The 14,101-nt window shown below is 34.0% G+C and overlaps 1 protein-coding gene across 2 annotated transcripts in view; it reads right to left on the bottom strand.

Moving 5' to 3' along the window:
* Positions 1–8,563: 8,563 nt before the first annotated feature.
* LOC140142489 (uncharacterized) overlaps positions 8,564–14,101 on the bottom strand; it is a 75,180-nt gene continuing 69,642 nt past the window's right edge. For both annotated transcript variants that reach the window (XM_072164474.1, XM_072164473.1), the window contains exons 2-4: positions 12,289–12,500; positions 10,600–10,776; positions 8,564–10,333 (exon numbers count right to left, since the gene is read on the bottom strand). In XM_072164474.1, coding sequence (XP_072020575.1) covers positions 9,300–10,333; positions 10,600–10,776; positions 12,289–12,500 — 1,423 coding nt within the window. In that variant the 3' untranslated portion in view covers positions 8,564–9,299. The remainder of the gene's footprint in view (positions 10,334–10,599; positions 10,777–12,288; positions 12,501–14,101) is intronic.

Here is a 14,101-nt window from a genome sequence, read left to right as displayed (position 1 = left end):
AATCCCGATGACAATGTTTTTATGTGAAATTACGATCACTTCATTTGGAATGAATGAGCATATGTGACTCCCGGGACGTGACTTCGGTCTTGCAATATTTAAATTGGAAGAATATACATAGCAACTGTGCTGTAATGTGATGTTTGTATCAACCCAGGGTTTCAAGTCTTAAAGCTATAATGTACAATCTTATCAAACCTGATTTTTTGGCATATTTCTAATGTTTATGCATGTCCCAACTTACACCTAAATGGAATTGGCCAAATTTGTTGTTTGTATATTATAGGTCCACAGAACAATTCTGACATAAAGTCATAATTATGACTTTATGTCTTGTATATATTGCCTTGTATAGCGCTATAGAACTCCATGTAAAACAACCAATTAAATAGCATGTGGGGTTTCTTTCACTTTCCCTTTTTAAAAGCTTAAAATGGACAGAAAGCCTTCCCGGCAGTTATTACTAATATTAATTCAGCATTTTGAGTAAAGAATAACAAAATTAAAATTTGACGGAAATCATACATTGTGACTTTACTTGTGGCACATCAAACCGTTTTTCTGTTGACATGTTATCATCTTATTTATTGGTCAAATATGAGTAGATTATGCAAAATTGAGGTGTGGGTGCAGTCATAACTTATTAAAACACTTCACTATTTTTTCGCTCTCCTGGAATGTTTTTGCTAGGACGACTAGCATCCTCAGCAGACAGTAATGGTGAAAACATTCCAGGTGAGCGAAAAAATAAGTGAAGTGTTGAAGTGAACTATTAATTATCATGAGAATGATTTTTCTCAATCTTTTCTTCTATCAGAATTTATTTTACCAAAGGTCTTCCAAAGGAGCTGGTCATCAAGGTCGCAACAACATCTCTTTTCTAGGGACTGGACAAATACCATCTAAGGGATATAAATAGAGGGTCCACAACTTATAAATTCCCCCCTAATACTTTTTAGAATAAGTCAAAAATATTTTCTGAAATGTAAAAGATATGTATAGCCCTATTTGTTTTTTACATGTGGACCAATTTATAGCGTCACACGTCATTGCGTTCAGTCACAATGGTTAATTGTGTAAGAAAAGAGACCGTTTTAAAAGTGGCACCTGAGTCCATAGCCTACTGTATTGTTTGAGACCTGACTCCTATGGACTCAGTTTAAAACGGTCCCTTTTTTTTTACATAATGAACCATTGTGATTTAATACAATGACGTGTGACGCTATAAATTGGCCCATATGTGTAAAACAAATACGGCTACCCATACCTTTTTACACAGTTGCATTTTGTCAAATATTTTTCGATTTATTTTAAAAAGTATTTAGGGGGAACTTATAAGTTGTGGACCCTATATCACAAACACAATAAAGACACATGCTACCAATTATTTTCATTTTGATTTCTTCTGATACATGTTTTATTTCATCATTCATTTTGGTGATCAATAAAGTAAGGGTGCTTTGGTCTACGCATTGGTCCTGCAACAAAAATTTAAATAAACATAACAGCAGTGTTTCTAGACCATAAACATAGCAGTGTTTCTAGACCATTACATAAATATAAGTGTTTCTATACCAAATGCTTGGTAATTTTTGTCAGTATCCGCACTCTGCATGCTACAAAATTGTATGTTATTATATAACACATTTGCATGCTGGGTAATCATGATTCACTTTTAAAGTTCTCATATGTGATGCGATCAAGCAAAATCAGTTGGAACTCGGAAATATTAAATTTTCAGTTTCTTATAGGATAGTGAAAAACATTTACAAAGCTGCATTTTGCAGAAAACCACATTGAAATTGAACAACCAGTTCCAAAGATATGAACAATTAAAGAGTTTCCAAAACAACAGGAAACTAAAGGAAATACTCCCTTTGTTTGGCTATATCTCAAAATCAATATTTCCGAGTTCCGACTGATTTTGCTTGATCGCATCACATATGATATAATAACCTCAAAGTATTGCTTTCAAAGTACAACTCAAAAGCAAAATTGTTGTGTTGTCATTTGTAAAGGGATGTACACAAATTTTAACGTACTAAATTGCAAAACATTTGTTTCGCATCATGATACAACACATTAATAAAAATGGTTAATTTCTATATTATCTGTATAAAACAGAAGTCAGATATACTATGAATACAAAATGCTTATTTTATTTGATCTTAAAAATACAAATATATTGCAGGCTCAATTTAACTTTAATAGTAGTCTGCATTAAAATCTTAAACTCACTCCTCTTTCAAGACAAAGTTCCTTTAACCTTGACATTTGAAGTTGAAGTTAACGTACATGTAGGTCATTGAACTGTGGCATTGTGAGTGAGACATTTTGTTTCATGGGGCTGAGTACAGAGATGATTTTTGCATGAAAATTTCCAGCAAAATCCTCTTTCAGGTTTCTTCAGTTTTCCATGTTTACAAAGAATTCACTGTTCAGGCCAGAGGTGGGTAAGTGCAATAGCTGCCATGTGTAGATGAGTACGATATAATATGTGTAAATTGCCCAATGTTCGCAGGGCAGCTATTGCACTTACCCGCTTCTCGTACTGAGCAGTCAAGATGAAAAACTTATTGACACAAAATAGACCATGTGTTCACATTCCATTGCTGCTCTATGTCATTTGTGTTCAAATTCCATTGCTGCTGTCATTTTTTATTAGAATCCTCCTCTTTGTGTATAACATTTGCCAAATTAGATCAAAATTGATTATTATTTCAGTTTATCTCAATGTCAGTTAAGTTTTGTGCTGAGGTTCTTTTGTGACAATATTTCGTATCAATAAGTTATATGAATGAGTGAAAATGACATGAAGCAGCTATGAATATGAGCACCTCTACTGCAACAGTGTTCAACTGCATGATACATCATGCAAGCAATCCCTGGCCCACTCAACACTTGAACCAGTAGTGGTTTTAAAATGACATCAAGCAGCTATGAATGAGAGCACCTCTACACAATGGTGTTCAACTGCATGATACATCATGCAAGCAATCCCAGGCCCACTCAACACTTGAACCAGTAGTGGTTTTAAAATGACATCAAGCAGCTATGAATGTGAGCACCTCTACTGCAACAGTGTTCAATTGCATGATATATCATGCAAGCAATCCCCCGACTCAACACTCACACCAGCAGTCATTCCACATGACCCGCTCCCATAACTTCTAGGGGAAACCCCCGATTTGTCCCTTTTGTAAGCATGGCCTAATTAAATGAGCTATTTTTATTCCAATGGGTTAATAATACATACATGTAGGCGAAATACCGGTACTTGTCCAACATAAATAAATAATAAAAACTTCTGCAGCATAACAAAATTTACTAAATAATGAAGGTAGTGAGTGGCTTAAACTGGGATATTGTCAAAAGGCCAAAATCTAAATTCAAATATTTTGTTTTTAAATAATTTTTGGCTAAATTGCTGAATTCGAGTGGCATCATCCATCCATCTTTTAAATCAAATTAAATCTACTTAATTTCCAGTCACATCCACAAAAAAGTGAAATGGAAGTGAGAAGGCCAATACGGTCCATCAGTTATTACACATGTACAGTTATTACAGTATACGTCACTTGTGGAACTTAATGGAAGACACAGCCTTGATCTTCCGCACAGTGTAGATTTCAAATGGAGTCACCCATTCAGGTAACCCTATTTGAAATTCACTCTCTTTGTGGAAGATAGAAAGGTCATGTCTTCCACAGGGGTTGTTAGGATTTCAACCAGAATAGCCCAATACCTCACCTTCTTAGACATTCAAAATTACAATATTTGTAATTTTTAATTGATGTTAATATGGAAATTAACTAGATTATTTTCCGCCCCCTTAGGGATGAAACCAAAACTTGACCGGCGGTTGACCACAGGTTCCGTCCGGTTTCCATACTATAGAACAATAAAAACCGGACAGAACTGGTGGTCAACCTCTGGTCGAGTTTTAATTTCATCCCTTAGATATTTCATTCTCAAAATCATAACCAATCCCCGGAACCAATCACATGCTCAAAACAATGGATGAATGCAAAAAGGTTGTTAATACTTTGCTATATTGTTATGCATAAATCTACAACATTCTTGCGTTCATAACTGTCAAAGTACTGTACTATAAGTAGCCATTTTCATGAGTAATTTTTTTGCACTTTGCTGAATTACTTTGAAAGTTTTTTAATTCACAATTTTAAGCATTTTCATAATTTTTGCATTTCTACTTTTCCTGCAGCTGTATTAAGTGCAAAAAAACAACATGAAAATGAATGTTCTGTGCAATTCCTACTTTTGCAGTAGTAGGACAGGGATGCACCTGGAATTCAACAATAACACAACTGGGCATGGTTATAACTGTTCAACTGTTCTACTCTGACTGAGCCTTAGACAAAGTCCAGAATGTACATGTATACTGAATCATACAAATGTAGCAACATAAACTTATTTACCTAGCAAGTGTTGCTTGGTATTAGCTAAGCTTCCAATTGATAAGGATGACACTTCTGAGAACATTAGCATAATTTGTATCACTATTATACAACCAGCACAGTAACATCAGGACACAAAATATTCTTGCATTCTAACTTATTACACACTCATGTTAGAATATTTACTGCACAAGTGAAGAGTCTTACAAAACTGCCAAAACCCTAACTGATATTTTTAATTTTTAGTTATTTATGCAATAATGCATTACTTTAAGTACAATGTAATAATTTACTTATTCCTGCTTTTGTCAGTATAACATTAAGTGCTCTTTTAGCATGTATTATTAATATTAGTTTGCGAAAAGTGAGTCTAGAATTCCAAAGGTCCTGGGTTCAAACAGTGCTCAAGAAATTTTACCATTCATTGGCTAATTCAAGGAAAAACTTGAAATCAGTTTTGATCATTTTGGTGAGGCAAACCCCATTTATGTCATCCCTTGCAAACCATAATTATTTATTTATGATCAAAATATTAAACAATTTCAGGCTGGTTGAGCTGAATAGTTGAATTCACTGCAATCTGCATGAAGATTAAATTTATGACTGCCTAGAAGCTGAATGGTCAGCTTATTGCTACATCATAACCACTGTCATTTCTGATTAAAATATATAATCAAAATTTAATTATATGCAATGCAAGGATGTTAATTAGAGCCCAAGGTTGGGCACTAATTAATTAAGCCTCAATCATTGTCTGCCAAATCATTTTTAGATTAGATGAGTAATGCAATAATAATATTTGCCCAATTTTATCATTTATATGATTATTTGTTTCACCCTGGGATACCAAATGAGACTATTTTCCCTAACCAAAATGACTCAATTTTGGCAGAAGTTTACAATAAATTGTTCAATGAGACCATACTAAAATTGTGCCATATCGTGTCGGAGTGAACACTGCTGGTAACATAAATACATTTTGGTAATAAAAATTAAATGCAAAAATATTTTGTGATAATTCTTTTCAGCTAGAACAATTCAAGCAAAATGTACTTAACAATTTAGAATAGATCACCATGATTTGTTTTCAATTTCAAATATGAAGATGACTGAGTTGAAAAATGTTTGGACACATCTTACAGATATCATTTACTATTTTCACATAATAAAAATAATCCTGAATTGATGACTCACTTCAGGTACTTGTATATCAATTCAGCAAAAAGAATCGCTAAAAAGTTAAAAAATTTATATCACAATACAAGTATGGCACCACCAATATCCACACTTCCAGGGGCTGAGTTCACTGATCTCCAAATGTAGATCACAACTGTAATTGCATTTGTATAACTTAGCCCTGGGAGATGAGGCTATGATGGCGCCATCTTGATTTAATAAGAACATATTGTATAAGTTAAATCAATTTCATATAGAAAGTACATTGTTATGTCAACTGTGTTAAACTATCATTTGTTATATATTTTCATATACACTTTATGTGATTCTTTCTTCTAAAATCACATTAAAAAATAAAATCACAGGCTTTGTGTTTGAACACATAATTTTCAAAAATAAGTACATTTTTTGTATAAAAATGTCACAAGCATATACACTTACATATAGTGTGAGTTGACAAAGTATGGTGACACTGGTAGTAAAGTAATTACAAAGATTTGTTTCAAATGGTACTTTATTCAGCTTTTTATTTAGTTTTAATGTCATTCAAAATTTAACCTGTATTGCTTGTGTCATTTTTGAGTTATAGAAAGAACCAATTCTAGCCTTATCATAATAAAAATTATTAACAATGAAATAGTAATGTAAGTTTTATCTTGGTGATAAAATTCTTTAGGTTTTAAACTCCAATCACTGATGCCACAGAAACTTTGTAATAAATTTCAGAGTCTAAGTGATACCAGTGTTATAATTAACAATGCATTGTGGGACAATTTTAATACAGTTGAACTCTGACCTATTAGGAAAATTGAATTTGTTTGTGCTCACAAAATATTATTTTAAATTGTTTACAGAACTACTAAAATTTAACAAAACCAAAAATATTGTAAGCCTAATTTTACAAATTAGCTATCTAAAATATTTGTAATGATAACATTATTACAATAGTTAATGAATAATTAATAACTAAAACAATTTTCCCAATAGGTCAGAGATCAACTGTACCGAATATCCCATGATGCATTTCGAATTTGAAATGCTGTTATCACTTAATTATAGATCAAATTCACAAAGATGCCTAAAACCACTTGAAGTCTCTGAATCCTTCATGTTGGAATATTCTACATAGAGATTTGACCCACAGAGTACTAACTATGCCATGTTTGGTGGATTCATCATAGTGTTATGCATAGTGCAATTCTGAGTTGGTATTCTTTGAGTTTAATCTCTTTGAAATTTTGAGACTTGTAATGATGAATATGAGCGTCTTTGTGAAAGCTGATTGATTTGATAGTCTTTCTCACAGTTTGATAAGATAATACAGTATTCAAAGTAAACTTAACCTATGGAAGCACAAGAGACTAGTGTACATTTGTATCGATTAAAAAAATGGATCAAGTAACATACATTTTCATGTTAAATTGATGACTCTGTGATACGCACCAATACATGACAATTAATATATATTGTATCATAATTGTGAATGAGTTGTATCAATGACGACATTTTACTACTACATATACAATGTATAATCAGTAGATGATTTCTTAGTTTTAAGTGCACAATCATTTTAATCAAAATAAACATTTATCACACAGGTTATAGATAGTTTTATAGTTTAAAACATTTGTCTTATTTTTACTTTATTTTAGATTTACCATCTACTGCATAGGCACAGGTTACCATGGTTACAACCAAAAATAAGACAGGATAATCAAGTGATCTGATAACAAGTGACCCACAAATCAACATTTTTCTTATCAAAAATATGTGTCACCAGTCTGGTCTTCAACCCCCCCCCCCCCAATTTTGAGGCCATTGACATTTATACACATAGGGTCCAAATAGAAAAGCGATTTATCATTAATTTTCATTCTTTTTGTTCCAATTTTACCCAAAAATAATATTGTGATGTGACATTCCCTTGCAACACCTGTTGCTATAACATTGGCTCAGTTGGTACAACTTCAGACTTTAAAACCTTTATATAGGTTCAATTCTGCCATGATTTTGACTCCTCGTGCTAGGGTGACACTTATTTTATCTAAATTTGGCTATAGTATTGTAGACCTACATTGTATATTACTGAAAGAAACCAACAAAAATATTTTGGGGTGATTTTTCTTCAAAATCCTCTAACAAACCAAATGAAGACTTTTAATGGCCAAGATCCTGAAAATAATTTCGTTTGTTCCGATCATTTTAACCTTTTTTGAAGAAAGACACTTGCTGGACATTGCTCTAAATAAGAATTCCAACGAATATTTAACACATAGGTCACTTACGCTATTATCGAATCCATACTGTATGACCTTAATACAAATGATATGAACTTTGACACTAAGGTTACGGTGCAGGCCACTGAAAGTACAAATGTGCCACGATCAAGGGAAATGAGTCGGATGTCGCTAATATTGATTTTGAGATATTGGCAAAGAAAGCGTTAAAATTCCTTTGTTTTATATTGTTTTCAGGGATTGATAAATTGATGTAACTTCGCAAAGAAAAGTCATATCAACATGGGGTTTTGAGTTTCTGAAAGCTCTACATGTCCTCTTTAGAAACACATGTAAAACTCATTTTCGACCAGGGTCGACATGTGACTCATTCCCCTTGATCATGTCACAAATATATACGATTGAGTGAGATAACATTTTGAATGTCAAAGTTAAAACTGGCAGTGCATGGAAGTTGATACATCATGTAACCATAGACCGTGAAGAGATAGACGGTCGTCATAGCTTCAAAGGATATGCTGCAGATGACCGTCCATATCTTCACGGTCTATGATGTAACATGTACACGGATAAAATAAATAATGTCATATTTTTTCTTAGAAAAGACTGTCCCATTTTATTATAAAAATGTTGATACTTTGTTTCAATTTCTACATTAGAACAAATATATTCAGTACGATGTTTATATTTGACTAAAATTGTAATAATTACTTTTCAGTCTTGTCCATACTATTAATTAAAAGGTATATATATAAATTATCAAATAATTCATTAGCTGATGCGATTGAACACCTCCAATATTCATCAGATACCTTTTATGATCGAACAGATAACTTGGCAGACAACTGCCCAGTCACTTGTGACAAGTTTATCACTTTTACCACCCATTTGTTCTTTAAAATCCTTCCCATCATTCCATTTTACCCAATTTGACATACCAGTCTTTGACTACAAATATCAACCTTTGATCATGCTTACAAATCAAATCATTTGGATTTACTCAAATCACTTTAATGCACTTAATGGATAAATATTGCAATAAATTCTACTAATCTCTTCAAGTTGTAATCACATTACATTTTTATAACAACTAGCAAATTCACTCTTGTTTTCATTGCCAATCAACGGTGTTGAATTTGGCAACCTTCTGCAAAAACAAGTCAAACTGTTAACTGCACAACATTCTTCACGCTAACCAACATTAACATTCTACCCGATAACATCAGCTTTTTTATTTCAGCTTGTATACAACATTTTATTCTCAAACTTGGTTTTCAAGCAAGAGATTCTTTTATGATAGCTTATTCCATAGTTTTACTTTGACATATGGTTTTGTGATGACTTAAATGACACATTGAAATATGCAAAAGACTGCGAATGTTCTGTCAGAGTTAAATATGAAAGAGGGCGCTATTATAAATGAACCTGTTACCTTTATCACCACAGCTGCTTCTTGCCCTGGTTCCCCTCAATGTGGAGGAACTGGTGGCGGACCCGTTGTGCTTTCTGATAATCGCAAGTATGTGGCCATAGGATCATAATCACCATGAATATGTGTGAAGTCTACGCTGGGTTTGGGCTGTTTATTCGTCAGCTTACTCCCCAAATTTGATGGAACAGTTCTGTGTCGCCTTGGTGGCGTCTTCATATTTTGAAGTTTGACATTTTCATATTTATCAAGCGTTCTTGCTTTTGGTAATTCTGAACTTACACTGGATGCATTCTGGTAATATTTGGGTTTGAGATCTCTCCGACAGTCTGGAGGGAATTCATAGTGAGTTTGTTCCTCCTCCTCCTCCTCATCATCATCCTCATCAACTTGTGATACATGTCTCTGTCTCGGTTTCCTATTGTGAACTCTTTCATCTAAAATTCTTTGCATAAGTTGTAATCTCATATGTTCTTTGTGTCTGAGATATGAAGCTATGTATTCTGTTGGGACATAGATTGTATCTTGGCTCAATTCATCTAATGATGAGTCAGCTTTCCTACCTAATTCCTTTGCGTTACATGTAATACTGTTTGTTAGATTTGAATTCAAGTCCCTATCACCATCTGTAAAATCTTTACAACTGTCTGATTGATTATTCACTCTTCTTTCATTCCAGCTGCTCTGCTGTTGCGATAATTCATCTTCTCGACTTTCAACAAAAACATCGTCGAAATCAGGACAAACCGGATTCCAAAATGCCCCCGAATGTTTATGCCAATCTTTCAAATTGCAAACCAGAGCGGCCGGGATGTAACCTAGTTCTTGTCTATTGTTGTATGCATACCACCAATTCTTGCTCTCTTTTTGTAACACTGTCAGGATGTCTCCCTTGTGAAAAGAGACAGCTTGGAGATCATCCTTAGCAACAAAATCTTCCATAGCGATGTACTCTCTGTCGTCGATGTGCAATGGAATGTAGTTATGGTTGACTTTTGATTTGGTAACAGCGGTTAACGGTGCAGTGGCCTTCACTGGTGTCTTGCGGAGAAGCGGTTCTTGGAGTGTGAGCCCTGAAATGAAGATGAAAGAAAACATAAGTCTACTGAACTTTAAAAAGTTTTTAGGACACAAAATGTTCTATCATTTTGACTAAGATTTATTTTAAGTGCTCTATTGATTAGGTAACTGGCATCCATCTTTGGTTCCTTGCTGTTCAGTTGGAAGTATCTTTCCGTTTTTCGCTGCTCTTTTTCAAGGCTTTTAATCCAATATTATTTCCGGTGTAATTTGAACAAACAAACAAACAAACAAACAATCAATCAATCAAAATTCTTACCTGACTCATCCAAAGGTGCTTGCCTATAACAATGTATCAAACTACACAAATCTCGTGCCTGAATATCACGTCCACGCTCCGCACTTCGATCTCGCCTTACATAAAACATAGATTCTACAGTTTCAATCAAGTAATGGTTGACATGCTTGCCAGTTGACACAGAGATTACAAAACAACCTGTGTTAAGAGAACAAATAGAAAAAATATGAATATTAATAAATGTAAATACAGATCTTTCATTTCAAAGACATTCTTTATTTAGCTATGTTTGGTTTGTGCATTGTGAAGAGTTTTCAATTGTTAGCAATAATATCCGGTTGGTCTTTGATTTTGAAATTGTCACGTACCTGGGCACTTAGATGTATTGATAACAAGCACATATTGTTGATTACTACTGCTAATTTTTGTGTGCTCAAAATTTCAAGTTTTGAAGACTCATACCAATTGTTTTAAATTCACTATTGGAATTCTGTTTAGAAGCACCGCTAAATATTGTTATCCTTTTTGAGACATAAGTACATGTATAAAAATGTGTACAACTGATATTTTTAAGCAGTTTTAGACACACAAAAATTGCAAGGAAAAATGAAAGCATTTTTGAACATTTTACATGCCCATTAAGACCGAAATCACACCACAAAAGTTGAATACCATGTCTAGGTTTATAGATCATAACATTCATAATGACATTATGATGACACAAAATAATCACCGCAAAAATTATCCATCAAATCAACAATGTTTCTTTTTAATAGATCTATCTACTCAGGCTACTATATAGACCATCAATGGTCTATGATATAATTAGTGTGTGTTAATTTTGAAGGTCAAAATACCTTGATGACCAATTAATTCGATGAAGCGTTGCCATTTCATCACGTTCACATCCCTGATCTTACACAACTTAGTGACACAGATTTGGACAAAAGTGCATGCATGCTGCATAGTGATGGTGTACCCGATAATGATAGGACTGGGAGGGACTGATCAAGGCTACTATATAATAATTATGTACATGCCTCAAAATTATCTGTGTAACTTATGTTGCAAAAGTGCTCTTCTGATCATTTTAAAACTTTTGAAAGGGAAAATATCAGAAGTGCAAAAAAAAACTTGATTTAAGACTAGGTGGTTTTGGAGCGCATCCAAATTTCACTGCTCAAGTTTTAAAAACTACACCAAGAATTTGGCACTTTGCATTGCAAGCATGCCAGTTCTATTGGTTGAAGTACTCGACCTCAATCATTTGAGCATTCAAAGTATTCACTTTGTGATTCAGTTCTGTACGTTCAAATTTTCATTATGATATCAAATTATGTGCCAAATGACTTTACAGAAGCAACAAGCTAGTTAACATTTACATGTAACTTACAATAGGCCTATAGCCTATTCTACAGGCCCGTCTGTACCAGATTTTGCATTTTGAGAGAATATTTTTTTAACTTTTTGCTAACATCATTTAAAATCTGCTATTATTGGATCAAAAAATTTTGATTTTGACTAGAAATTTCTGAAAAAAATTCGGAACAGATCTGCAAAAAAAAATCATTAAATTTTTGCCAAATTTTCAAGCTTTTGTTGATATTTAGGGTCATGTTAGCCTCCAGAAAAAAAAACGGACTGTAAAACAGGGTGTGTGTTTTTTGTCACCTTAGCAAATTGTATTTTCGGATAATCTTTGACACTCACCTCCCCTATTGCTACTTTGTCTAACTAGAAACAGCCCTTCTTTAGCTTGTGGCCCTTTGAGTAGTAAATCTTCTGCAACATTCCTCACCAGCAAACCATGGAACCATAGCGGGGTTTTGTCTTGGTGAGACGGTGATCTTCTTTGATTGTTGTCCTTGTTGTTGGGACTACTTGCTCCGTTTTGTCTTGTTCTGGAGCTGAACATTTTAGCTCTGAAAAATATAAAAAAACAAAGATGCTGTTAACATTTAAAGTGAAGAAAATGTTCAAATTATATATGAAAATAATGGTCACAAGTACAACAGATGAAATGCCGTCATGCTAGATGTACATAAGTTTGGTACAAATTCAAATAAAAGTTTAAATAAAGCTGCTTCAGCAGGCCCGTAACCAGGATTTTTTTCTTGGGGGGGGGGGTCTGATTTTGAAAAAGGGGACCTTTTTTTGAAAATTTGGACCTTTTCGGACTAGGGGGCAGATTTTGAAAAAGTGGACCTTTTTTGACCAAAAAGGCATAAAACCTTAACGCCCTATTTTGTAGCTCGCTATGCTCACAAATGGGACTTTTTGGGTAAAAGAAGGGGACGTTTTGGGCATTTTGGGATGGGGGGGCATCTTCCCCCAGCCCCCCTGGTTACGGGCCTGTGCTTCAGGAAATAGTCAAATCAGTTTTGAGCACAACTACAAGACTTTGTGAATACAGACTGTATCAAAATGATTGGTACAATGTCAGTTTTCAGTGATTATGGACAAAACTGCTTCATCAACATGCAACATGTTAGATGTGATCATAAAAGGTTATTAACTATAGATTCTGGCCATTGCAAAGGGACCCTACATGTATGTTACAAAATCATTTATTGTTCAATCAAATCCACATTAAATAATTTTTGATGCAAGTTCAAAAGTTCATCACTTCCGGACCAAATCAAAACTATCAGTTGTATTATGTAACTCAAGTATATAATCACTCCAGTATCTTGTTGATGATTGATCCACCGAATCACACCATAATAATGTCAACAAAACTGGTGAATTCAGCAGTCATAGGTGACAGTATCATAGTGTGTCATTGTAAATAAACGTCAGTGATAATCAACTCGTTAGGTCTATATACTGACTCTGATAACAAACTTATCACATTTAACTAAAATCAATAGTCAACAGCACGTCCCATACATTTGTACACACTTTTTAAGAGATGAGTATAATTAGTCATTGAAAAATGTTGAAAGTTGGTACCAGGTACGTTGCAACACTACTGGTATATATTACATGAATTTTATAACAAAATCCTTCTACAAATTCCATAATCACAATTTGAACTGATTGTGTCAGCCCAGACCCGTAACCAGGATTTATTGGGGGCTGACTTTGAAAAAGTTTGGACTTTTTGGACTGGGGCTGGATTTTGATAAAGTGGGTTTTTTCCAAAATTTGGACCTCTTTTGACCAAAAAGGCATAAAAAACCCGTATTTTTTCCCTCGCTACACTCACATATGGGACTTTTTGGGCCTTTGGTGATTTTTTTTTGGGGGGGGGGACAGGGCGTTCCACCGGTTACAGGCCTGTGTCAGCCAATTCTGACTACATAGGCCTTAACATCACAGACACATTACATGTACATAACTTCATACATCCATCTGCTCTCTCTTTCAATAATTAGTATGTGGTCATGTGGCAATTGGACAACTTCCTCTATATAGGCCTATTTATTGAAATTATCACACTTTGGTTTCAAAGTATAGGCCCTATCCCTTTGATGTTGCCTGTATTACCAGAGAACTCAGCAAATGCATTTTACTGGAAGTA

Source organism: Amphiura filiformis, chromosome 20 (genome assembly GCF_039555335.1).
Source record: "Amphiura filiformis chromosome 20, Afil_fr2py, whole genome shotgun sequence".
NCBI lineage: Eukaryota > Metazoa > Echinodermata > Ophiuroidea > Amphilepidida > Amphiuridae > Amphiura > Amphiura filiformis.
This window is presented reverse-complemented; position numbering and strand designations above follow the sequence as displayed.